We start from the raw sequence: 26,479 nt of genomic DNA, 5'->3' as shown, positions 1-26,479 counted from the left end.
TAAAGGATACAATGTATAACTAGAAAAAAGACCTCTCAAATCTAAATTGAACAATTAAATGAATGCCGATTATTATGTATGTTTTAAACATCAGAAAGATATACAAATTATAATTTCTAAATTTCAACGTGACTGCCTTAGTTACAATTAAAGATGTAAGTGGAATAAAATCCTTTTATTCACAATACAAAACCAGAACCTAATTATCTCAGCCTACACTGAAGCTAATCAATTTAGAATTATTAATGAACAAAAAAATCACACCCCATCAAAACATTTGTTCACACAGAACCTGGAGAAATAACAGGCACTTTCTGAAAGCAGTTTCCCAACAGTGCTCAGGATTTCAGTTTAGGCTTAAAGGATCACGGTAAGATTTACAGTGTCAGTGGATCAAAAACAGGAGCCTACCTGAATGTTGTCAAAGGACGTTTTGTTGGTGACGTCATACAGCAACAACAGAGCTGGAGAGGGGGGAAAAAAGTGAATTACGAGATTTTTAATTGCTTAGCAAAGGAAATATGTCCATTTCAACCAATGCAACAGGAATAAATCAAAACACAAAATTAGATGGTCTGAATCAGTTTAGCAAAGATGCATGTTTAAAGACACGGCTAAGGTGCAGAACAGTAATTATAAAAATAATACAAGACAATTACTGGATTTCTAAATGACAGTATTTCCAATGCATACATTACTAGGTGCTCATTCTCTAGGAACGTTATTAGTTTAAGCATTGCAAATTTGCTAGCTTGAATCTGGATGTGAAACAAGATACTGTGGATAATGCAGCGTAAGGAGCAGGTGAGATCCGATTCACGGTAAGGTAATACTGGTGTCCAGTCCTTCCTTTCATTCGCTGCAGTGAAGCCTGAGAGTGGAACCTCTCCCTTGGCAGAGTGGACAGAGGAACAGATACTAAGTTGCGCTCTTTGTTTAAATAAACGAGGGGCATCAAAAACGCTGACGTTAACCGTCTCTTCTTAATACATTTTACTGACAGGTCGGTAATTATTTCCTGTAAATAACAATCAAATCCTGTAATCACCTAAGAGTTCATTACACTCTTAATATACGTTATACAGTTTGTGATGTAGGAGTTTTTTATGTGTTATGTATGAATATAGGTAAAGTCTGTCTTTATGTAGCAGCCAGGTGACAACAATGATAATGCTCATTTTGTTTCAGTTGTAAATAAGATGTGTTAGAAGAGGTTAATATATTTTATTATGTTTACTTAATTATACTAGTATTACAGTAAATGTAATACTAATTAGAGTAATATACTATGCCCGTATTGCTTAACAGTCTCCTCTTAATGCTTCTGGTGATCCCATGTATGTATTGCTGGGACTGTAAAGATGCAACTAAAAAGCTTCATTTGAAAATAATCACTAAGAGCTTAAGGATATGGGCAGAAACTAATTGTCCATATCATATCATCTGACACAGTAATATCTTTCTTATTTTCTTGATTTACAAGAGCAGTTAATGTAGCAGTTTTTGATTAAAAACAGTTCATGAAATGTAATTTGTTAAGCAAAGGTATCTCTCAGAAAGTGATTCATTATCATCAAATACAGGAGTAACAAACCCTCGCACCCTCCAGAATAGATTGTTAAGATTGGTTTCAATCGGCATAATTAAAGTTTTATTTTAATGGCACAATCCATAGTAGAATATTTTATTCTGAATTACAAAAGGGCCCGATCATCATAAAAATTCAGAAAGCAATGCAAAAGGTTAAAATATGCTTAAGATGCACAAATTCTAGAAGCTTTAGAAAATTAATTTTAGTATTTTTTTCAGGAAGTGCAGCTCTGAAAGATTCCACAATGAACAAATAATTATTCTAAATTACTGTCAGGATATGAAGAATAACTGCTGACTTGCCTTCATTCATATACAGAGATAACACAGTCATTTTAAAATCTAGGTCTGGAAATTACTAGGTGGTCAATAGAACTGGAATGTTTTACAGAACAAGAACTGCTTTTGAAAGTTTTTATCTGTCTTCCACAGACTGCATTACAAAGCCCAACTAATTAAATCATCCAGACATAAAAAAGAAACATATTTGGACCTTCGCAAAGGCATTGTGGCTATCTCAGACAAGGCAAGCTTTAAAGATTGATGAGCTGTTGTGGTCAGTCAAAACTGACAAAGCAAAAGGTTAATGAAAACATTGAAAGATTGAAACATAACCTTAGCTCGCAAAGAGCCCCTTGCAGACGAGAAGGAAGCTTAACAGATGAGCGTTGATTAAGAAACAAAAAAAAAAAACAAAGACAAGCACATTTTTGCATTGAGACATCAGTCCAGCAAGCAGTGGTGCTAAAGATAAATAAAGCTGACAAAGTTCACGACGGTAGGTTAGCGTTCATACAGTAGCTCAGGGTCCTCAAAGCACAACAGAGACTCCTGAGACTTGATAGGCACATGCAAGCTTGCAGTGACGTCAGAAAACACTACTACTCCTCCATCAAGTGGTGACTCTCCCTTATGGCACAATGGGACATACAATGTATCAAATTGTGAATGAATCTACAGATGGACATAATTAGGGGTCTATCTCAGCAGTACAGGGCTTTTGCTGAAGACGCTGGAAACTAAAATAGTTGTCAATTCCTAATATATTGGGTATATATCAAAAAGATTTGCCAATTTGACAAAGAAAATGACAAGCCCTTCTATTGCAATTACCTTCATGGGACAATGCTTTTCCTGCTTATCAAGGACAATGGAACTCTTCAAAAAACACTGCTGTCAGCATTTACTACATTACTTGTATGAAAAACAAATAGGATTTGCATGCATGCTCACACATATAATTATACATGCAGCCCGAGTCATACATAACATGCCATTTATGCCAGAATGTTTTAAATTATCTGCTTTTGAATAATATTGTTAGGATAATATGAAAAGAGGAATTATACAAAGCAATCACCAGTAGCTAGAAAATGAACAGCAGCTACTAGCAGAATTGCACACAACAGAATCGCACATATCATATTCTTATATCACTTCATCTGTGATATTCTTTACAAAGAATCTCACAAATGAACCACCATTTCAGCGAGCAGGAATCTGTAGATATCTGACACTTGTCCAATGTTCCACATTTACAGATGATATGACAATATTCACATATTCCACTGGACAGGCTGAAACCAGGAAGGTTCAGGAACATGCTCAAGGCAACCAACACAGGAAAACTAGAGGAAACATGGAGCTGTTTGGTGAATAATCCCTATAACTTACCCACTAGATCTCACGCCCTCTTTAAAGGACCTATGTAAGCTCATCAATAAAACATTAAACAGCTTAACTGTCAGAATCCTCAAATAATTTCTTATAATTAATTTTCCAAAGATTTGCATTCTGGGGAGCACGTTTAAACGACTTATAAATGTAAGCATGTGCCGACCATTTTGAAAGCAAAATACTTTCTTTCTGAAAGGATCATGTCCTTGACTTGACCATCTGTTTAGCGGTTGAGTAAATATTACAAAAAAAGCAGGACAGTCTACTAACGTTCATTTATTAAACAGGTATATTTTTGTCAAAATAGCAAAATGACTGGCTGCGTCTTCGCTAGAGGTCACAAGGTTGATCAAGTTGATGACAGATGATTTTCTATATAGAGAAATCCATTCAAACTGGCCTACAGAATGAACATTTTCTGAAAATCAGACTAAATCATTTGCAAGTTGAGATATTATATTAAGTTATTAATTAGTTCATACAAGCCTCCTAAATGCTTTAGGCAAACTATGACAGTGGTCCCTTGGGGCACTTTCAACTATAGAGAAACTGGATGCTTAAATTTCCTCTCTACTCACAATAGCAATAATGTCAAAACTTACAATTGTGTGGAGAGACCTAATTCTGTTGTTCAGTGATCTTACTATGAATGGTACAGCTCTCAAGGTCAGTTTCAAAGCTTTCAGTCTTATGGAATTAGGTCATTTTTCAAAATCAGCAGACATCTTCTTTACACAGAATCCCACTAATGAACCACCATTTCCGTGAGCAGGAAAGTGTAGATATCTGACACTTCTCCAGGGTTCCACATCTACATATAATATTTCCAAGCTGGACAAGTGACACCTCCACCTACAAAGTGATTCACTGTTTAATATTGCTCAGCCAACTGGTAGTGCTCTTTTTTACATGATATAAGGGACCTGCTCATAGAATAGGATTATTTTGATAGAAGTCAATAAGAATCATTCAACTCTAGGATTTAGCTATTTTTGGCTGTAAGCAGTTTGAGACCTGCTGTAAGCAGTATTTTGATCTATTTTTTGTGATTACTGGTTCAGAGATTTACCTAATGCGATTGACAACACATCTATAAGGCAGTGCCAATGCAGAACACACTCTTGATATTGCTTGAATGAAATAAAAATATGGCAAAATCCGTACAACAGTGATGCACAGACAGCAAAGAATCCAACTAGACATGAATAATTAACAATTTTGTTCTCTATTAGCAACAACTGAACATTCCAGAAATTATTTTTTTTTTACAGTTTACAATCATTCAGTCACTGGATAGAGGTACAAACAAAGCAAGAAACATTAAGCATTTTATTATTAAATGTGGCACAGCATGTCTGGGGAGTTTGTACGGCTCTGAGCCAAGCAAAAAAAAAAAATCTGAATCAGAATTGGAGCTGAATGAGAAAAACAATTTGCTACATTATAAAAATCCAAGCCAGAATTTAATTATAGTCTAGAGCTTTAATTGAATTGACAGCTATTAAAATGAGCTTTGAAAGATACTGTACTACCACGCTAGATTCCTTAATGTCTGTAAATTACCTTGCACCATTTAAATCTCATATCAGAGAGCACGGATTTATCATTCTGCAAAACAGCATATACAGTACTGTGCAATGCACTAGACCGCTTAGATTCAAGCATTAACGACAAACTGTTGTTTTTCTCTTCTCTTATTGGAACTGTTTCATAGATACACAGTATCAAAGGGATTTTTTTTTAAAAATGTTGCATGCACCGACACTGAATTTGATCTTGAAATTAATGTTGATCCAATTCTCCATCGCAAAGGCTTGTGCTATTTTTCTGGACCTGTCTCAGGTTAAAACAAGTAGCCCTATATAGAAAATAGTCATGTTTAAACAAAAATGATATTTTAGCCTTTCCAGAATAAATATCCCACTGAATTATAAATTCAAAATTCTAAAAAGTGACATTAAGTAGCTATTTTATGGAGCATCCCTGAAAACATATTGTTCCTATTTTAACAGTATGTACTTATGATTCACTCAGTTCATTGTGCATCATTCAAAAGAGACAGTTACAAAAACGCCTTCAGAGTAATGTCCTTGAAAACACAGAGAAGAGCCGTCGTGTTACAATGTGACAACAGCATTATTCTGGCTTTAGACGGGCAGAACATAACTTGCATTAATAAACAAATGTGTACCCTTCTCCCATCTCCAGCCATGCAGCAAGCTGAGTTGTTAAAAGATTTAATTGGCAGATTGTTAATCAGAGCTCTTAGCAAACAGAAACTGCTCAGAGGCCCACTCAATTGTTTTTAACAAGAGTCTCCTTGTCAGCTGTCACTCAGAATGTTCTGCTGTATTACAGCACAACAAGGTAGACAAATGAACATTCCAAATTTGGCAGCTACTTATTCTGCCTGGTACTGGGGGTGAAATGTAAGTTAAATATGTCAATGTTGATAACATCAGTCTGAGCTGGCATGGACTAAGGACATCCATCCACGATCCAACCATTTCTTCCAATCCAGGTTCATGGTGGAGCTGGAGTCTATCCTGGCATAAAATGGGCGCAAGGCAGGATACACCCTGGATGGGACACCAGTCCGTCACAGGGCAGACACACAGACATGCACACACTCACACCAGGGCTGATTTTTCCAGCAGCCAATTAACCCACCACTACAGTATGTCTTTGGACTGAATATACAAAGCTCCACACAGATAGCACCCCAGGTCTGGAACTGAACCCAGGGTGCCAGCTCTGCTAACCACAGCAGGAGTGAGACCCCTTTCCGATTATCCTCTACTGCAACACTGACCCCATCTTAGCTGGGACTGAGGGCAGCAGGGTGGAGCAGTGATCAACGTTCCTGAGTTCTAACTAGAAGACTATAGGTTCAAATCCCTGCTACTGCCATGGTCTCCTTGATTAAGGTACTTCACTCAAGTGACTCCAATAAAAAAACCTAACTATATAAAGATAAGAAAATATAATTTTCTTTGAGTAAAACTATTAAATAAATCTAAAAACGTTCTATACCGTAGCACTGAAAAACTGCCAAGTGTTTCTAGTTATTTTAAATAAAAGTGACAGAAATGCCGGGCTTCTACAATTTAAAAAGAGAGTCTTTATTATCCTCCAGGGGAAATTTGTTTCACAGCAGGCAGCAGACAATATATAGACAACAGACAAACAGTACATAGAAACATGAACAAGAGAATCAACTGTTGAGCAGGGTTATGGCCAGTGGTTTCAATAAGAACTTGAACTTGTTTGTTTTTGAATTGGGGATTCTGTATCTGCGTTCAGAGGGTAGTAATTGGAACTCATTAAACAAAGGCTGTGATGGGCCCTTGAGGATGGAATATGCATCATGCAGTATCATATCATCGTAACTGATAGACGTGGGACAGATCTGAAAGATCAGCACCTTCTGATACCGTTTGACAAGACTGCCCAGTTTCTTCTTATTTCTCCTCCAGATTCCCAAACCAGTAGATGAGGGCAAAAGTCAAAACAGACTCAGTAAAAGACTGATAATTCATTGTGGATCATGTTTTGTCAATCTTAAAAACGTTTAACCTTTCTTAAGAAAAACAGATGCTTTGCCCTTTTTTGAAAACGGAATCGACCTCATAATTTAACGTGCACTCCACATCACTTACTAAATACATTCATCTACCATTTACACGGATTCTCCCCTGAGGCTTGAGTGGTTGTTTAAGAGAGATTCAACTGCAAATAGTTTCGTTCACACCAAGTGGCAAACCCAGCTACAACTGGATCACTGTCCCCCTCATCTACTTGCAACAAACTAATAGTAACAGAGTTACTTAAAGGAGACAACAGTGGGGGAAAACAGTGGAAAACGTTCTTGACTCTTCTGCCTGTAAGGAAACCAGTAACTCAGCTGTCAAGATTAAGATCAAGACGAAAATTAGACAATAGCTTGATTGCCAGTAAATACGACTGAATACAATTACATCTGGAAGAGAAATCTACAAATGGCAACCTAGCATGAGTCTTGTTTCAAGATGCTGGAAGACAAGGGTATCAAGTAACATTGTTCACACCCCTATCTGCCCTATAAGCAAACTTTGCCACAGTCTCGCTTTTCATAATCTGTTCAAAAATGTTCATAACCAGTGAGATGAGGGCAACTGGTCTATAAGCATTGAGTACATGAGGAGTCTTGACTTTTGCCACTGAAACCACAACTAATTATTTCCAGATCTTAGGAACCTTTTGCTGATTTAACGACAATTGTTAAATAAAGGGAAAAATGACACACAGTTGTCTAGTGCACCTTTTAATACTCAACCACCAACAGAATCAGGATATGGAGACTGTTCATTTCAGCCCTTCTTGGTGCTTAAGAGTGTAAAATAAAATAAACTGCACATTACGCTTTGTTTTTTCATAAAGACAATTTGTTAAAACAAATTCTTGTTTCAGGGCAGCACGGAGGCACAGTGGATGGCACTGCTGCCCCAGAGCGCTGGGGCCCTGGGTTCACTCTCAGACGTGAGGTGCTATCTGCGTGGAGCTTGCATGTTCTCGCCATGTTCGTGAGGTTTCCTTCCACAGTCCAAAGACACACTTGTTGGTTACCTGGCTTCTGGGAAAACGGGTCACGGTGCGAGTGTGTGTGTGTTTGTATCTAGTGTGTGCCCTGCGCTGGACCGGCGTCCCGTCCAGGATGTACTCTGCCTTGCACCTGTTGCTTGCTGGGTTAGACTCCAGCTCCCCAGCAAACCTAAACTGGACAATTCACCCTGATCGGATGTTTCGGAAAATAAATAATGTAACAGCTCATTTACAGGGCTAAACGAGCTTCAGTTCGATCAGTGCTCGAATGCTGCCAGGTGACAAGACTATATATTTTTACCGCCCTGTGTGCTCAGCAGCCAATACTTGAGAGACAACAAATCGAACAGATTGAACCCAGTTCAGGGATGAACTGCACAAGCAACTACTAAAATGAACAACTGACCTAATGCTCAAATTTCTCCTAGGTTTATTAAAGTACAAACATGTGGCATTAAAGTGCTTTATATAATCCAAAAAAAAAAAGAAAAAAAGACAACTAGCATGCAATTACTGGTTTAAAAACAAGCCAATGACCTCTATGTATAATAAGTCTTGAGTGAGCTTTTCCCCTGGGGGAAAAAATGTCAATATTATCAGCAGTGACTCAAGGAACCTGCAGCATAAAGTATCTTTCTTACAAAGGAAAAAGGGTTCTTTAGAGCTTTAAGTAACTTTTCAGCTCCATGCACTTACAGAGGATTTGTGAAGGCTTGATATGGGAATGGGAGAGAGGCTGCCATTCACTGCTGTAGAATTTCATTCTCTTATTCTTTTCAACAGTTTCGAGACCTTCATGCCGCAGTTGCTAAGAAACTGTGCAGAGTTGTGCGTCAGGTTAAAGAACGATTACATACTTTGTTCTGCAAGGTCCGTTTTTGATAGAATCCCCCATCACTCAGAAAGGCAACAGAAACACATCTGCAGCATGCGTTTGAGCCACTGCTCACATTCAACCTGAATCAAATGGATTCAGAAAAAAAAACACATTCAGAAATGATAGTGTTTACTCTGTTTTGTAAATCTGCCAGTTATGTTTCCATCTTTTTGTCATTTTAAAGCTACCACCTCTGTATCTTAGAAAGAGCACAAGGCCCTGTACACACTCTTCATCGACATGGCCGCCTGTCAGAGGCATTAATGTTTCAAAGTGGTGTAAGCAGCTCCAGACAGCTTGCAGGGCAGTCAGTAGAGACTGGAAGAGTAATGCATCTCTCTCTCTCTCTCTCGCAACACTGCTAGCTTAATGGTGCCTGGCAGATCTCCAGGGTAACTTGCATGGCGAGCTGAAGATTCAATGGGAATTTCTGGGAAGTCAGCTGTAGATGCGGAGCAGGTTCAGACTGGTGATGTCACATCCTGGCACTCTGAGCAAGTGCTCTTTCAACATTTATACCCCCACTCATTCACAGTTTCGAGATACTCATCACGTTGTCTTCAGCACCATTGAGACATTTTCCATTTTCCAATTGAATGTTTTCTAAGGAGAGATCCCAAAGGTTTCTTCCGATACTTGCCCTATCAAAATTTTCTCATGACACACTTTCAGAATTTAAATCCCTAAGAGAATAAGCATGATATTTCCAATAACTTCATGTGATTGTGCCTCGTTCCAAAGCACATGTTAGGTAGTCTGAAACAGTGGTGTAGTTTCTTAAAGGATAACGGTGTGTCTAATCTTGCTCAGGTGAACTTAAGCCTGTATTCAGCTTTCGCCAAGAACAATTCATCACCAAATTACACACCTGTCCAGTGTGAGTTTAGGTGTGACAGACACAAACTAGCTTTCAACTTGTTTTTCAACATCCTGGCCTGTTCTTCTGTTTCTTGCTGGAGACTCAAACTCTCTGCGATTCTGACCGACCTTTCTGTGAAACTGGCAGGTAGAGCCCTGTCTGGACACTCATTTTGCCACCTTGTTTAGCAGATGCCAGTTTGACCCACAAGCGCCACAGTTTGCCTCAGGCCATGGTTTAGATGCAGATTTATTCAAACGACTCAAGAGAGGATTCTTGGGTCAATGGCAATAGGAAAAAAAAACACGGCAGTCCCAGTCCCTTACTTTTTGAACATTCTTTTTCTGATGTCCAGTCGCTGAGACTGCTCATCCGATTACCAAAACTGGAGAAGGATGATTAACTCTTGTCTGTGTAGGATTACTTACATGTTTTACTGAGCCTCAGAGATGATTCTTTCTCCAGTTAACTACAGTATCTTACTCTGATTTTGTTTTTCTTATTAACTGTTATACTTTGTCAATCATTTTACTTTGACTCCGATTCCTTTTCACAGTTTTTTTTTCAGTTATTCAGCAGAGTTTGTTTTTTTTACTTCTTTTTACTGTGTACACACTTTTTACTCTAACTTTCCATCCCACGACACACTAACAAACAGCAAATATTAAAATCTGATGGCACATTGCCCTCAACCCCACATATATGGTCCATTATTTGTAATATAATAAACAAAACTTCTTTTGGTGTTTAATCTGATTTTGCCTCAAAGTACAGAGTCACCTTATCCTGACAGGAACGGACAGCAGTAAAACACAAAGCTCCTCCTCAGTCGTTCTCAGACATTTAACGTTTTATTTTTTATGTCTGAGAAACTAAAACCTGAACTTGCACCACAGGTGATTCCCACATGAACTGTCTTAGAATATGGATTCTCTCTCTTGTGTATCCACTGAACATTTTGCTTTCTTCATAAAACATCGAAGCTGAACGTTTCTCCGATGTCATCATGTGACTTTTCCAAAATTCCACGGCCTCACTTGTTAATGAAACACCGGTCTAGAGTGGGACAGCTACCTCTCCTTTCAGTTAACGTTAAAATCCATCCATCCAACTGACAGCAATCGCTTCCGTCAGTCTGACCTGGTATGGACGAAAGTCCCCCATTCATTTTCTAACCATTTCATCCAATGCAGGGGCACTGGAGCCTATCAGCAAGCGAGGATACACCCCAGAGGGGACAACAGGGAAGACTGTTGAACCTGCCAGTACTGTATGTCTTTGGCCTGTGGGAGGAAACCCATGTGAACACAGGAACATACAAACTCCACAGAGACAGCACCCCAAATCTGAACCTGAACCTGGGACCCTCCAGTGCTGTGCTACCATACTGCCCAAGCAGTAAAATCATTTTGCAAATAGAGCAATGATACACGCACTAAATTACAGATTTCCCCAACTACTTCTTGTTAGCACAATGTGAAAACATATTGCAGATGTCTCGGAGATATCCCTGAAGACTTCCATGTGCGTTGAGCGATGAGATTTAAGTCAGACAAGGATAGACGGAAACTGGCCTGCAATGGGACTGCATGATACCGTGCATGCTCAGAAATCCAAGATAAATAAATCAGCACGCATTCTTTTCTGTAAAAGTGATAAGCAGCTTGGCATATTGAGTCAGAGAAGCGTGGCTCTTTAACTATCAATTATTAATGATAACAGCACTGTTCATCAGAATTATTATTGAGATTGGCATTGGTTTGGAGGTAAGGGGAAGTACTAGCTAAGCACTTATTTAACAACCTGTTTGTGCTACGCAGTCAGTTTCATTGTCCCTGTTGTGCTGCATGTCAGCTGGCTGGTTGCAGCTCATTACCCTCCTGCAAGTCCACTTGCTCTATACAGACAAGCCTCTGTGATTTGGGTTCCACAATAACTGCCCTATACTTGACATATTTGTGGATGAAGGACCTCGCTAGCCAACCCCACTCGGGTATTTGAACTCCTCAAGCTCTATTAACTTTCTGAAAACAATCCAGTACTCTTTGAAGCATGCTGTATTTGAGAGCAGGTCTCTCTGAAATTCAGGAGCATGAAGGGCGAATATAATAGGAAAGAAGGAAACCTAACTTCTGAAAACATGTCACAAAAGCTCAGCAGCAGTCTATTAGTGCTGATTCTGGGGGAGCTTCTGAACACTCTTTTCTTTCTTTCAATTAAAGGGCATTTTGGTAAACGTACAGGACGTATGAATCAAAAGTGTAAGTTCACAATGTTCTCAATCTTTTAGCTCACATCTTTTTATGAAACTTTTACAATACGTCAAGAAAACCAAGTGAGAAAAGTTTCCAAATTATAAATCCCCTAAACTGCTGATTCGAAATCCTCACACCACACAAACACTCTAAACCACAGAAATATATCAACTTAAAAAAATACAGGTGCAGAAAGCAACAGGCAGAAGGCAGGGTACACCCTGGACAGCACACCAGTCCATCACAGGGCACACACTGGCACAAACACACACACTCACACAAGGGCCTGTTTCCCCAGAAGCCAATTATCCCACCAGTATGTCTTTGGACTGCGGGAGGAAACCAGAGCACCTGGAGGAAACTCACACGAATACAGGGAGAACATACAAACTCCATACAGACAGCACCCAGATCTGGAACTGAACCTAGTGCCCCAGCTCTGCGAGGAAGCAATGCTAACCACTGTGCCACCTTTAAGCAAACGTAAAAAAACAACACATATTAGTTAGAGGAGAAAAAGGTACCAATATGTAATTAAAAGGCAATTCCACTGTAATGGGATAGCACCCAACATTACTGAATAACTTATGCAAAAATGACCTGTCCAGCAATGCCTGGTCAATCATATGACATCATTGACCAGATCTTTGACCAACAAGTGCTAAAGTCTCCCATTAGTCCACTGCCTGTGAATTCCTTCAGGTTTCTGTCCTGGAAATGAGCTGCACTAGGAATGCTGGTCGCGTATTCACACTTTATAAGCATGATACTGCCTGGCATATGGGAAATTCAGCATTCACAGACTGTGAACTCCACACTCATTTTGGGACTGCAATATATTTTGACTAATGTGAAAGGGCACGCATTCATGCATGACTACATTAAATTAATTTTACACTTTGAAATGTCAAAACGTATCATTTAAAGTTACAATAAAACCATGATATTATATGAGAGCATTAAACAGAAAAAGGTCCATTTCTGATTCCTAGCAAGTAGTTTTATTGGGTATGTTATTAGATAACATAATTCTACAGCCTTTTGTCGATAAGGAGAAAACACAACATAACTGAAGAATGTGTCTAACTACAGTTATTTTGGGTATGATGAATCAGTAATGTTCAATGATATGTAGGGGATGAAAGACGTTACAGCGCAGTACAGAGAAGGTTTAAGATGAGTTTGCTTGTGATGAAAAAGACCCTTTCTGGAAAACACTGAAGGAGACATGCACAAGGTGTATTTCCCAAAAGGTGTAACCCCATGTTATTACCATGAATGGGAGTTGAGTATGACCATTCCACTTATGACTCGATGGCTATTCCTGATGATATTATTCCCACCTTTCAGCTATTCCTGAGATGTCATGTACAACAACAGGTGTCTGATGAAAATTCACTCAAGTTAGGTCAAAATTCACTCAAGTCCGGTCAATAGTAATGAACCCACCAGAGTCAGGATTTCTACAGATATTACAACTTCTTCAGTACATTACTAAAAGTCCTTAATCTCCCTTTCGGCACAAACAAATACAACCCTAATGCCAGTGTTCAGTTTAATCCACAGATTTAGCTTTAATTCCCCACACGATTTTAAACTAAAACCCCCCATTGTAACTAGAAATCCTTCATTTCCTCTTTTAATCCATGAATCTCCTTCTTCTCTCCGACACAGAGGGACATTTACAAATTTGAATATAATACGCATTGTTAACATCTTTAACAGGTTCCAGGTGCTGAAACCGAAAGTGCTGCCGCGCTTCAATTTTCTTCATTGCGTTGGATGAGGGCAGGTAGTGAAGGCAGACCTGGGCCTTTGGTTTAGCAGACTTAGCTGCCGTCTAGGGAGTGTCTGGTCTAAGCCCACAAAGAGATGTGTCACATATGGGGCATTATATGGAGACGCATATCTTTGGACTACAAGAGGAAGCCATCAGACAGAGAGCTGCAGACTCCCAATATAAGGTGCAATAGTCCAGCATCAAACCCTGGACTCAAGAACTTTGACACAGCAACACTGTCTGTCATGCTATGTGCTGCCCTATAAAAATGCTATTAAAAAATTACTTACGAAAATGAAAGATACAGTTATTAAAAAAGTGTCTCAGTGCTTTATAATAATAATTATAATAATTGTTTACACTTATATAGCGCTTTTCTGGACACTCCACTCAAAGCGCTTTACAGGTAATGGGGATCCCCTCCACCACCACCAGTGTGCAGCCCCACCTGGATGATGCAACGGCAGCCATAGTGCACCAGAACTCATGACTACACCACACATCAGCTATTAGTGAGGAGGAGAACAGAGTGATAAAGCCAATTCATAGATGGGGATTATTAGGAGGCCATGATTGGTAAGGGCCAATGGGAAATTTGGTCAGGACGCCGGGGTTACACCCCTACTCTTTTCGAGAAGAGTTTCCATAGGTATACAGTACACAAAGATAAATTCTTCGCTACCCAGTAAAGCATTCCTGAGTACAACTTTATCATTAGCTCTTGTGTTAATATTGCCTTGCCACAACAGCTGGTGTATTAGAAATATTCTACAAATAGTAATATTTCATTCCTGCATGCCACTGCTAAATTACTAATCAGCACCTAAGGACTGACAGAAACAAAGACAAATTGCTTAGCAGGCTATTCAGACACAGATGCAATTTGAAACCTGCATTAATTGGCTACTGCACTCCTTTAAGACATAATTAAGAAGTAAGGACTGCTCTGTAATTACACAATACACCATGAACACAAACTCGCCACCCTGCTCAGAATAATGATATAATAAAGAGTCCTGCATAGACAGAAACACAGAATCATATAAAATTTTAAAGTACACCCACAGTGCCAGGTGCACCTCATCACAGTTAAATTATTTGTGTTTAGCTATAACTTTGGGTACAGTACATCCTTTCCCATTTATACTGTAGGTCGATTCAATATAAAAGTGTGGAGAATAACAAGGTGCAGAGACGCTATTTATAAGCGTATGCTTCTGAAAGTTTCTTGTTCCTGAAACAGACCTGATGCCGTCAAAACAGGCTCATACTGTCCAACAATCTTCTCAAGGTGCTAATAAATTCTGTTTCTGATACTTTTCTTTTACCCCTTCTGGTTCAATCCTGCATTTAAAACATCATAATCAACCCCTTTCGGGAAAGCTTCAACTGGATGACAAGGTTAAGGTCCGTGAGCTGTTAGGACAAGGTTCATGGGGTTCATTTAGGTTCACAAGGGTTTTCATCAGGATGAGACATCCGCAACAAAATGTGTTTGAATTTGCTGGTGTGTTTAAATTAATTGTGTACATAATAACATACATTTATTATGAAGCAAGCAAGAGAAGGCCATTTGGCCCACTGTGGTCCTTTTGGCTGCTGAGAGATAAGTGATCAACACATCTCATCCAGGCACTTATATGAAAAGCAGTAAGGGTTTCATTTTCAACATTTTCACCAAGGAAGCTGGTACAGACTCCTTCACCCCTTGGTGTAAAGTCTCTCCTGCGTACTTGTGTCCATTGGTTCGCCTTTCACTGTTGAATAAGAAGTAGCCAACTGGGCTGGCTTTGTCAGTGCCTTTGAGGACACTGAATCCTTAAGTCTCCAGGTGTGAGTCTAAACAGATTCAGTGCGTTAAGTCCCTTCAGAGTACAATATTCCTTTAAAACCCAGGAACTGATATCACTGTCCTACTCTAATGATTGCAGTGCAACAAAATGATTTTTGTATCGCGATGGCCAAACTATGTCCAATGCTTTGTACTATTTTAATATAGCATTGTAACATTCTAATATAACTGACAGTCTTTTTTAGTAGCCCCTTCTAGCTCAGCGTTTCCTGCATTACACCTAAAGTTCACCTGAAAACTTTCTTGAATGATGAAAAAACTCTGGCCACTGATTTTTTAGCCTTCGATTGACTTACTCTTGGGGTGTGCCTCGGGCAGAATATATTCAAACCTTTTCCAGCCCTCCTCCGCTGATTCTGTATCTGTCCAGTCCCATTCCACTTTTCTTAAGCATTGTCTCATGAGCAAGAATCCCATGTGCACAGAAACTTAACAATACACAATCTATAATTGGCTCTTTTTTTGTGGAAATTTCCAGTATTCTTTTGTAGGTAAAGAAAACTATCGTTTATGCAATGGGATCAACCTGGGAGTTAATTATCATCATTATTTTCACAGCTGTCCTCTTCAGAAAAGAACCTCATCAGTCTCTTACTAGCATGCTGACCGGTAAACGTGTGAAAGATAACGTTCTAATTGTTCACCATACCTATTACCAAGTGTTACCAAGCATTAATTAAAACAGCCCGAAGGCTTCAACAGATAACATATTCCCTGTGTTTTTTTTTTAATTTACAAGACAATAGAGCCTTTTGAGCGCCACGTTTTTACAACACTACATAATAAAGCAAAATAAAAGCAGACAACAAAAGTTGAGTAACAGCTGCTTCTTTATGACAAGTCTTTAAAGTTTGAAGACGACATTTCATTCCACATCCTGACCACATTCTAGCCTGATGGCGCCAGGACCTGGAAATGCATCCAAAAAGGATATCAAGAGGCGTCTCTTTATGGAAAGGCTCCTGGGATTACTGAACAAGTGACCCAGCAAAGATGTTGAAGTCTATACCTTGGCTTCCATCAATAGTTGGATGAAATCCTTTGCTTTTTGAGACATTCAGCCATTTGACATGAAAGACGTGGCCTTTAATTTCAGGAAGAACTCTCAAGTCTCCCACTCCAACCTGCACCAGGGGTGAATCAGTGGATCTGGGAGATAAATATAATATTTGAGAACTCCTAAATTGTGAGGGAAACCTTGATTTTATTTTCAAAAAAGGGCAACAGCGTTTATTTTACCTAAGGAAGGTCAAACATTTTAAGGTCGATATGTATAAATGGATCATGTTTTAGTGGTCTTCTATTGAATCGGTTTGAACTTGCACCCTGATTTTCTGGTCTGGGAATGTGAAACTGAGGAGAACCAACCGCGGAGGACGGTCAAACCGTGTCAGAAAGACACTGGTGCTGATCTTTCGGCCCAATCCCCTGTCTGTCACTGACGAGTTTCAATTGAAGCACGTTCCGTTGTAGAGGACCCTTAACATCCTTTGTTTCATGAATTCCAATTACTCCACTAACTGTCGAATGCACTACATATATTCCAATTTAAAAACAAATCGGTTTGAGTTATCATTTATACCTGTGGCTATCACCGAGCTGAAATTATTTTTTTGCATATGCACATGTGTATTGTTTTTGGGTCTTCTTTATATTATCTGGTGCGGCAAAACAAACTGCCCCTCTTTTTCTATGGATCAGTTGGCCACAAATTACCAAAAGGGCTAGATCTCAAAAGGTGTGAAAATCGCTATATTAACACAATTCTATGCATTATACACAGTACAGCATATGCAAAAAACATGTAATGGAAAAAACAGTGCTAAATTGTGTTTGTCATACATGCAATGCTTCAAATATGTCTGAAAGCTTTCAAAATTAAGAATTACGGATTCAACTTTTGGTGCCGTTTGGAGTCTAAGGTTTACTAATGAAAATAATGTAGGAAAGGGCACATGGTTTTCACCATGTACACACAGACTGGCGCTTGAAGACGTGCTAAAACGTAAAACCAATTCCCTTGCAGAGATGGATTATCTTTCTGTTCCATCTGTCCACAGTTTTCTGTAAAAGAGCCCTATTCCAATATTAATTCAATTAGCTCTACCGACACCCAGCCCTGGGAAGCAACACCGAGGATTTAGTTTGGGGAAAATCTGGAAATGATCTCATGTTGATGCTGCTGGTGTTCTGCCGGACATGTGCAGTAATTAGTTAAGAAGAGCTTCGTGATTAATGAGCATTCAAGTTGTGCTGCTGTACTACAGTAGCAAGGCTCATCCTTCTATTTCATATAAAAACATGCCCTCAGCAAAGAATATCATCCCTAGTCTGAATCTAAAGCTTTTTCACAAATAAACATGTGTCGGCTACACTTCCAGAGGCCTGACAGACAGCAGAGTGAGTCTCGGCCAGATACAGCAGGAGCAGTACACAGAACCAGCAAGCATACAACAGACACAGGTATTATAACGATACGAGTCAACAGCTGATGCATGATGGCGAGTCTTCCAGTTGTTGCACGTTTATTTTTCAGAAAACAAATATAAAGGAACCTGCCGGATTGACATAGTTGCATATTAGTGTGTCTAAACAATTTTCTAACAGTTTGAAAAACGTAACACGACTTAATGGAGAATACACGGGATCCTCTGTGGCAACAACAGTTTGCATCTCTTCCAACATCTCTGTGCATCACACCAGCTTTGCATTTACGGTAAATGGGAGCGGCAAGCTCAGGCAGGACTAAAAAGAAACGCGGCACACCAGTTACTAAAATCAGACTTACCGTGAGCATCCCGATAGTAGGCATGGGTGACACTGCGAAACCGTTCTTGTCCGGCAGTATCCCATATCTGCACAAGAAATCAAAATAAAAGTGGGAGTCGTACAGTAACTTCCGAGCTGCAAACCGTAATTTCTTAAGAAGCATTTACGGTCTGTAATGAACAGGCAGTGGTTCTCCTAAAAAAACAACAGAATTCCTGCCCTACAAAATAAGTGAAGCAAGTGCAAACTGACATATCCGGTGTCGTGTTCAATGAACATGTGAAAGGATTGTTTATCGCATTTTTATCACACGTTTATCACGGGAAGTTCCATTATTCTAACTTTTCACTTTAACCAATTACTACTAAAAGACACATGCAGTATGAAATAAACGCACATTCAGCACTCGAGGACAGACGGTCGCCATTAAAGCTTAATATTTTAATTAGCGGGTAACTACATCTGCGTAAATTTCCCACAGGTGTTCCAAGTACAGTGCTAACAGAAGGCACATATTCATCAGCGTGTCTTTAATAAGGTCATTTAAAGGAATGCCAGTGCAATCGAACCCAAGTAACCGAAGAAGTAAAGATAAGGAAAGAAAAATAAAGATCTAAGCATTAAGTTTAAATTGAGACATGTGTGATATGCAAATCCGCGTTTCCCAGTATCAATACACGCTGTATAGTTATTAAAGATCCATGCTACTGTATAATAACATGCCATGTCTGAAATCTGAAATAACGTTGAATATAAAGTAACTGTAAAACTACTCCAAGACGCAGAACTACTAATCAGGTCAGGACACTTGATTTAACTGTTTTTCATTTCTTATTTCTCCGGTAAGGGACGTGACTACACAAAGGGAAGTGTTGGACGTCTGCAGCCAACATCTTCTCATTTGTCATTGTGATCCTTTATTTATAGCCCACAGGATATATTTTTTATATGTTTTTATTTCCAAAAACAGTTTTAATCGTCTCTCAAAATATTGCAAATGCATGTTGCAGTGAAACTGCTTTGTAATAAACAATGTAACGCAAACAACAGCACTTTGGCCAAAAACTGCACAACAGGTGAAAAATATTTATACCCGCAAGATCAAAACACAACACTACTATGACAAAACACAAAACAATCGTTTAATCGTTTCTGAAAATATCGCAAACGCATCTCCGATGTTATTGAAACACGATCATTAAATGTGTTTTCACTGCAGTGAAACTGATTTCTAATAAACAAATAGTGTAATGCTGACAACAGCACTTGAAACAGAAACTGCACAACGGGTGAATAATATACAGTATATTTTTACCAGCAAATTCAAAACGGAACCCCGCAGACTATAAAAATCGTGCCGTTCTTTTTTATAGTTGTTCAACAACTTTCAAATTGTTATCCAAGGTAGTAAACATTTTAGAGAAGACCCAGAAAAAGAATTTCACATCCTGGGTGTGCCACAACGTGCGAAATTGACTTTTGAAGAAAGACCATAAAATGCATCTGTGTTTTCATGACGTGTCTGTTCTGAACATTTCCTTCTAATGCGTGTATCCTTTCCAGGATCGCATTGAGCTAGACTTCTATTCGGGATAGGGGATGGATAAGGTTAAGAAATCAGACTGTGACATACTGTACTTGGATCGTTAAGTTTCCAATTAAGGTTTAACAAGATGGGCCATATAAAGAATAGCTAGACTTGAGGAACAATTTCCAAGTCTTCTTCCACAAATGCAGTTTAATTTCTTTCCTGCTCAACTCCAGAACCATAAATACACGTTTATCTATTTTTTAAGTACCCATCCTTTATAAAACTGAATAAAAACCACAGGCAGTATGTAGGCAGATATTTTGACGTCTGCATTTTTCACCCACTCAAATCAGGTTGGAATAAGCACTACAGATCTCTATGGCAGTGATACTCACACAGCTGATCAGACAGAGGCAACTGCCAGGCAGAACTAACCTGAATTGAAATTTAATGGGCAAAGACTTGCAAAGAGTATGGATTTAGATCAGCATAAGCAATACTCGATTCGATTAATAATCAAGAGGAATGCTGGCACTTAAAGCTGCCAAACCAGGAGAGAGCACTACTGCACTCCCCTCATAATTACATGATGCACCATACAGTGGTAAACGAGCAAGATGTCTTGTTGTATAATTAAAGGACCTAGAAGGCTGAACTTTCTGCACCTTCGATTGTGATTCAGAATTATTACTTACAGCCATCAGACAGCAATGAAACAGCAGAGTGCCTGCACAAGCAGATTAATTATATGTAGAACTATTTCTGTGAGGTACCATGGACCGGTGACCCGCTGTGCCCAGTACTGAAAGTCTGATTACATTCATACGGAGTTTAGCTTGTGAGAAATTATGCATCATCTTTAGAAAACAGATTTTAAGTGGGACTCAAGTAAAAACACACTGGGAAGGCCTGAGCTCTTCATCCAGACATGGCAGGTGTGAGTTTGTGTTACTGGCTGACTGTCACTGGGTTTGCCCGTGCCAAGTGGTGGCACGCTGTTAGGATTAGAATGCCAAGGCACTCTTGAATCCCACTCAAGCAGTGACCCTTGTGCCTTCTGGGCACTTCTGGACACCTGCAGGAGCTCAGCGACACCACTGAGGGACACATGTATCCTCTGATCTGTGCTCACCCCCCGATTGGTCGTTTCAGAGTTTGCACTGTGACAAAAGGTGAGGAGTCAATTAAGAGTCTGTTTGTAATTCCTCGTTGTCCCCGTGTGGATAGGAGGGCTGTTACAACATGCCCAGGCATTGAAACACAATTTGTCGATTCTACATAGAAGAACATGCAAACCCCACAACAGATGGTCCCACAACTCAGAAACCCACCCATGACCAAACTGAAGAGAAGCGGTTACAATGAATTAAAAGCCTTAGAAGAGAGTCAATCGAATTCTTGTTGAGCTCATTGTCGTCACTGCCTAAATTACTGCTTCTTGAAAACAAAAGAAGTTGTGCAAGTCTTACCTGTAGCTTCACCTTCACTCCATCGATGTTCAACACCTTGTTCTGAAAAATAAAGGTTGAATTAATGCACTGAATGCAAAGGAACCATGAGATTCACGGGGATTCAGCAGTGAGCATACAACCAACAGACTGGTCTGGTCCCCAAGGACAGGCAGCCCGGTCATTAATAATATCAGAAATGTACATTTTAAAACGTAAAATTGCCTATTTGTTTCCACTGGTTTATAAAAGTGTTCAGTAATGTCTGCCTGAAATTACCCACATTCTATAATAATGGATTTTCCAGTCTCAGTCGTTACCTTTTAATTCCTCAAGGGAACAAGAGATAAATTCTGGGTCAAAAAAGAAAAGGATATGAATGCCCTTACAAAGGAGTCTTTCTGCCCGGATGCGTTTTGTCACGTTACACTGGCCAGCTCAGCTACCTCTGAACAAAAGAAAAAAACTCTAGACATTTGTATCACTGCATTAAACTGCAGACTTAGAAATAAAAAGGAACACCTTCACACCATTTCAAGGGGCGCGTGAAGTTTGTATTTTCAAAAGAAAAATGTATAAGCATCAGTAGACTGCTCACCAGTTTGTGTCAAGTGCATCGTTTTTCACTTGTGTGCTTGACAAAGGACCAGACACTGTGTTATATCTGAGATACTGAGGTGATAATCACTATTGTAACTAATGTGTGAAGATTAATTATACTATTAGGCAAGTTACACATTCAAAATGTACACAACAGTTTCAGTATACTGTGATGAACAGAACAATGGGAGAGCTATTTTGTTTTGACAACACACAGTTTTGCCATTCCCAGCGAAGAAATTACTATATGCCTGACCTAGACTTCAGCAACATTTCTGCTCAAAGCTCTATGTTAATGTACTGCTCCCAAAACATCCTACCCTACCTTTCACTTTCTACCAATAATTTCTGTCTCTCTGGTGCTTTACCCAAGTGTCTAAGTACAATTATATTTTTTTTATTTGAATTCAAGTAAAATTAAAGTGTAAAGCTAGCAAAAGGTCTTAAGTTTTGTCAAGTTCTCAAGTTCTGCAATTAGAGAATGAGGCTAGCCGGGTAGGCTCCGGCTTCCCGGAACACCGTATGGTATAAAGCAGTTTGGCAAATGACATGACTTTAGGTCAGTTGAGAGCAGATCTCTTTCCAGTAAAGTTTTGCAGAGGATCCATTTGTACATCAGGGCATTTACTGGGGCAATAACAGTTAAGTACCCAAGGGTACAACAGCAGTGCCCTTCTAGTAAGGAGCCTCAGCACTCTCTGTGAGGAGTTTGCATGTTCTCCCGTGATCACTGGGTTTCCACCAGGTGCTCTGGTTTCCTCCCACAGTCCAAAGACACACTGGTTGGGTAACTGGCGTCTAGGAAATTTGGCCCTGGTGTGAGTGTGTGTCTCTGTCTGTCCCATGCTGGGTGTACCCTGCTTTGTGCCCACTGCGTGCCGGGATTGGCTCTGGTTCACTGAACAGGGACCCTGAATTGGAAGAAGCAGTCAGAAAATGGAAGGATGAATAATAAACTACAGTTAAAAGTTACTTCAGGTTATTTGGAAAAAAAAAACAAAACATTGCATCTAGAATGCTTTTGAACACCATGCCCACACATACACATCCCACTAAAAATCCAGGTCCATCACACACTCATTTAACCTAGTTCTGACATTGATTAATTTTGGAATTTCTGCATTGTCAGCAATGAGTCAGTCCTGGGTTTTCACAACTATTTAGCATCAAAGAATGCTGAATTAAAGGAACACAGACAAGCCTGTGCTTCTTCACTCTGGGGCTTACATTGAAGCCAAGCTGTCCGCTTACAGCTTTTATTTTTCTAGAACAAGGAAGAAGCCAAAGTCGCTGTTTCTATGTAGATATTCCCATATTCCCAATTTAGGTTTTTACATTTTTTAGACATTTCTCAAAAGGCCTGTGTCTGGAAACAAACAAAAGAAGTTATTTTGGAGCCTGAATACCAACAACTAAGAGAAAAAAAATGCGTGTGTGACTATTAATCAACACTGTGATGATTGTCAGAGTGCATTGCATCCGATGTAATTACTGCCCAAGACCTGTGTAGAATAAGGTCGTCTCATCTCAAGCAGAAAGTTTCACATGTAATTACCGGGAACATGGTAGGGCTTGCAATAAATAAATGCCTGATAAAAGATACATGATTAATACCAAAAGGCAATCAAGCCCAGTTCAAGTAAACAAAGTTTAAATTAGTTCGAAACACTGATCATACTGCAATGTGTCTAAACACTGGTAGACAAATGCAGATACCTTTTGCAGAGTCAAAATGTATGTTTCACCAATAACACAGACATTTGTCCATTCATAATTATATACAAACACACACTGAGATAGGCCTAATATAACTTCATTATTTTAATCAAGCGTGACAATGCACTCTGTGAAAGGAATAAGAAATGTCCCATTCCAAATCGAAATAATTTTTTTTTATTTTTTCATTTGTTCCCTTCTGGTTTTGTTCTTTATTTTGATGTTATTTGAAATGCAATAGTTCCAGTCTGTCAATGTTCACGAACTGTCTGCAGCTAAGATTCTGCAGTAGTGCTGTGCATTAAAAGAAGAAAACAGGACTGTTTGCTTTCATTCGATACAAGGAAACCCCCCCAACAAAATTACTCTTCACATTTTGTACAAATAATTGGCCACATCTGATTGAGGTGATCTTCCCATCTCACTGCCCGGAGATCTGGTTGATTTTTGGTTCTTTTCAAACAAGTGAATAAAAACTTCATACATCCATGTACTGTAAAACCAGAAAGCAACAAGCTGCAAGCAGCATTTCGGCATTTTACATTTCATCACCTTTCATACACTCAAGACGTATTGTGATTAAAAGTGAAGCAATGTTTAAAGACAAGAATCATGACTTAATGTCATGAAACACCTCTCAAAATTAAATCTTTAACATCCTTTAAATGCATTTGTACAATTACTATACATGTCCATTACAGGCAAAGTGTGTATAGAACTGTAAGGAAACAGCTTTAACAATATTCAGTACTTATTCTATCCTTTCTGCCAGACCCATGCATATAACCTGAAAGATAAATATATTAGACCAGGACATTTGAGCTTTTTTTCCTTTATCAGAGGGTACCTAGTAAATAAATAAATTACATCCTGAGGCCGGTATCTTCTGTCATTTCTGTCCTTTTTTAAAGCTACGATAAGGGTGCCATTTTACCGTCCCTGAAGTAGCTGTACTACTGTAGCTGCCTTAAGGTACTATCCTTAGAACAGCAAGAGAAAGGACTTTTACATAATGAATTGTTACCTTATGCATGACAGGTCTGCAAAATACCTTTTCACTATATCGGTTTTAGTGCTTATCCCAAAGTTCACCTTCACAGACAAATTGCGTCATGGCATTTTATGACCAGCTTCTACAGTCAAAGACAGGAAGCATCCATTCTCCAGCATAAAATACGTAAAACAGGGAAAATGAGCGCAAGATGGGTTGCGTTCAAGTTTTAGAAAAGATCAACATACAGAAAATGCAAGCCTATGAATATAATGTTCTTCTTGAAAAACTACAGTGCTAACCCAAGGCACAAATTCATCACAACCTCTAGACCTCAGTAATAAGCTAATACAAGAAGCTAATAAGACACACAATACACAAAACAAAAGATGTCACATTCCAGTCGTCAATTATATTTGCATTTATATAGGGAGGAATTTTTGAGTAGGGACTAAAGGCTGTTTTATTCCACAATCAGTTTAGAATGTAAGCATAGTTGTGAAGGACTCTCTATTTTATCAGAACTTAATGCTTACCACATCAGGGCAGGCCACCATTGGTAATTATGTGTGTCGTACTGTATAAAATGGTTTGAATTCTGGAACTCATTCCAGCTGTAGTAGTCTGGAAATACTAGTTTGTATGAGCTACTGTATGTCTTGCATGCTTATCCATCCATTTTCTAACCACTTCATCCAATTTAGGGGTGTGGGGGAACCAGAGCTTATTTCGGTAAGCATCGGACACAGGCCAAGGTCCACCCTAGGTGGGACACCACTCCATCACAGGGCAGGGTACACCCTAGGTGGGACACCCCTCCATCATAGGGCAGGGTACACCCTAGGTGGGACACCCCTCCATCATAGGGCAGGGTACACCCTAGGTGGGACACCACTCCATCACAGGGCAGGGTACACCCTAGGTTGGGCACCCCTCCATCATAGGGCAGGGTACACCCTAGGTGGGACACCCCTCCATCACAGGGCAGACACACAGATACACATACTCACGCCAAGGGCCATTCTTCCACAACCTACCAGTGTGCCTTTGGACTGTGGGAGAAAACTGGAGCACCCAGACCAGTCATGACCTGCAGGGTCTCCTGGTCCTGTTATGGTAACTTTAAATGCTCAGTGATTATAAGGTGTATTAAGTCAAAATTCAGTTAAAGTGGATACGTCTTAACCTTAATTAGTACAAATCTGCATGTCTGTTTTCTAATGTTTAAAAAGGAATGCTTCCTGTAAGGACTAAAGGTTATATCTGCTGGATATGAGCAGGATTTGATATCTGTACAAGTGGATACTTTCTCTCCTCTAGGTGTGGTTGTCCTTGGGGGCTTTAGGGCCCAGGTTATAGAAAAACTCTGAGGCACCCTAACTGAAGAAATTTGAGCAGTTCAGAATTAGAAACCTATAAATTAAGCTGACCTGAGGCCAGGTGAGTTGTTCACTCCTTTTTAGGGTATGTTAATATTCTTTTTTAAACTTGTTGTCAAATTTTAGACCTATAGTAGCCAACCACCTAATGCTTTTCAAATAACCCATTTTGAGAGCTTGAAAGTTTTCAAGACATACCCAACTGACTGGGTCACGTGACATGTAACCAAAGGGGAACATGTGAGTAACATGTTTTCACAGTACAGTGTCAGGAGGTTTGAGCAACATGTGTTTTTTATTCCTTTTACCTTTAATAAATATCTACTTTGAGCTCAGAGCAACTCGAATCAATAATGTGCCTCTTCTTCATTTCTTAGAAGCTTGCCCTTATTGATCCTGTAAGGTCTTCTGAGACATTTAACTTTGGTTTTGTCTTCTTCAACACAGAATCTGTCAGCGTGATCTGTCTCCGAGATCGCTGCTTGGAGAGCGATGTTAGAATCTGTGTTTGGCAGGGACTTTGATTTAAAGTTGCTTGAGGATGTGGCCTCTGTGGGGGTGTGAATTAAGAGGT

At 39.4% G+C, this 26,479-nt stretch overlaps 1 protein-coding gene across 1 annotated transcript in view; it reads right to left on the bottom strand.

The window, feature by feature from the left end:
- The window catches only part of rab26 (RAB26, member RAS oncogene family), a 143,357-nt gene that overhangs the window by 59,077 nt on the left and 57,801 nt on the right, over positions 1 to 26,479 (bottom strand). Inside the window, exons 3-5 of the mRNA XM_088936632.1 lie at positions 21,241 to 21,282; positions 18,260 to 18,326; positions 412 to 464 (exon numbers count right to left, since the gene is read on the bottom strand). Of these exons, the coding sequence (XP_088792758.1) occupies positions 412 to 464; positions 18,260 to 18,326; positions 21,241 to 21,282 (162 nt within the window). The remainder of the gene's footprint in view (positions 1 to 411; positions 465 to 18,259; positions 18,327 to 21,240; positions 21,283 to 26,479) is intronic.

The sequence above is a fragment of the Atractosteus spatula genome, chromosome 18, assembly GCF_055471065.1.
Source record: "Atractosteus spatula isolate fAtrSpa1 chromosome 18, fAtrSpa1.hap1, whole genome shotgun sequence".
Classification (NCBI taxonomy): domain Eukaryota; kingdom Metazoa; phylum Chordata; class Actinopteri; order Semionotiformes; family Lepisosteidae; genus Atractosteus; species Atractosteus spatula.
The sequence above is the reverse complement of the archived record's forward strand: the minus strand, read 5'-3'. Positions and strand labels throughout refer to the sequence as shown.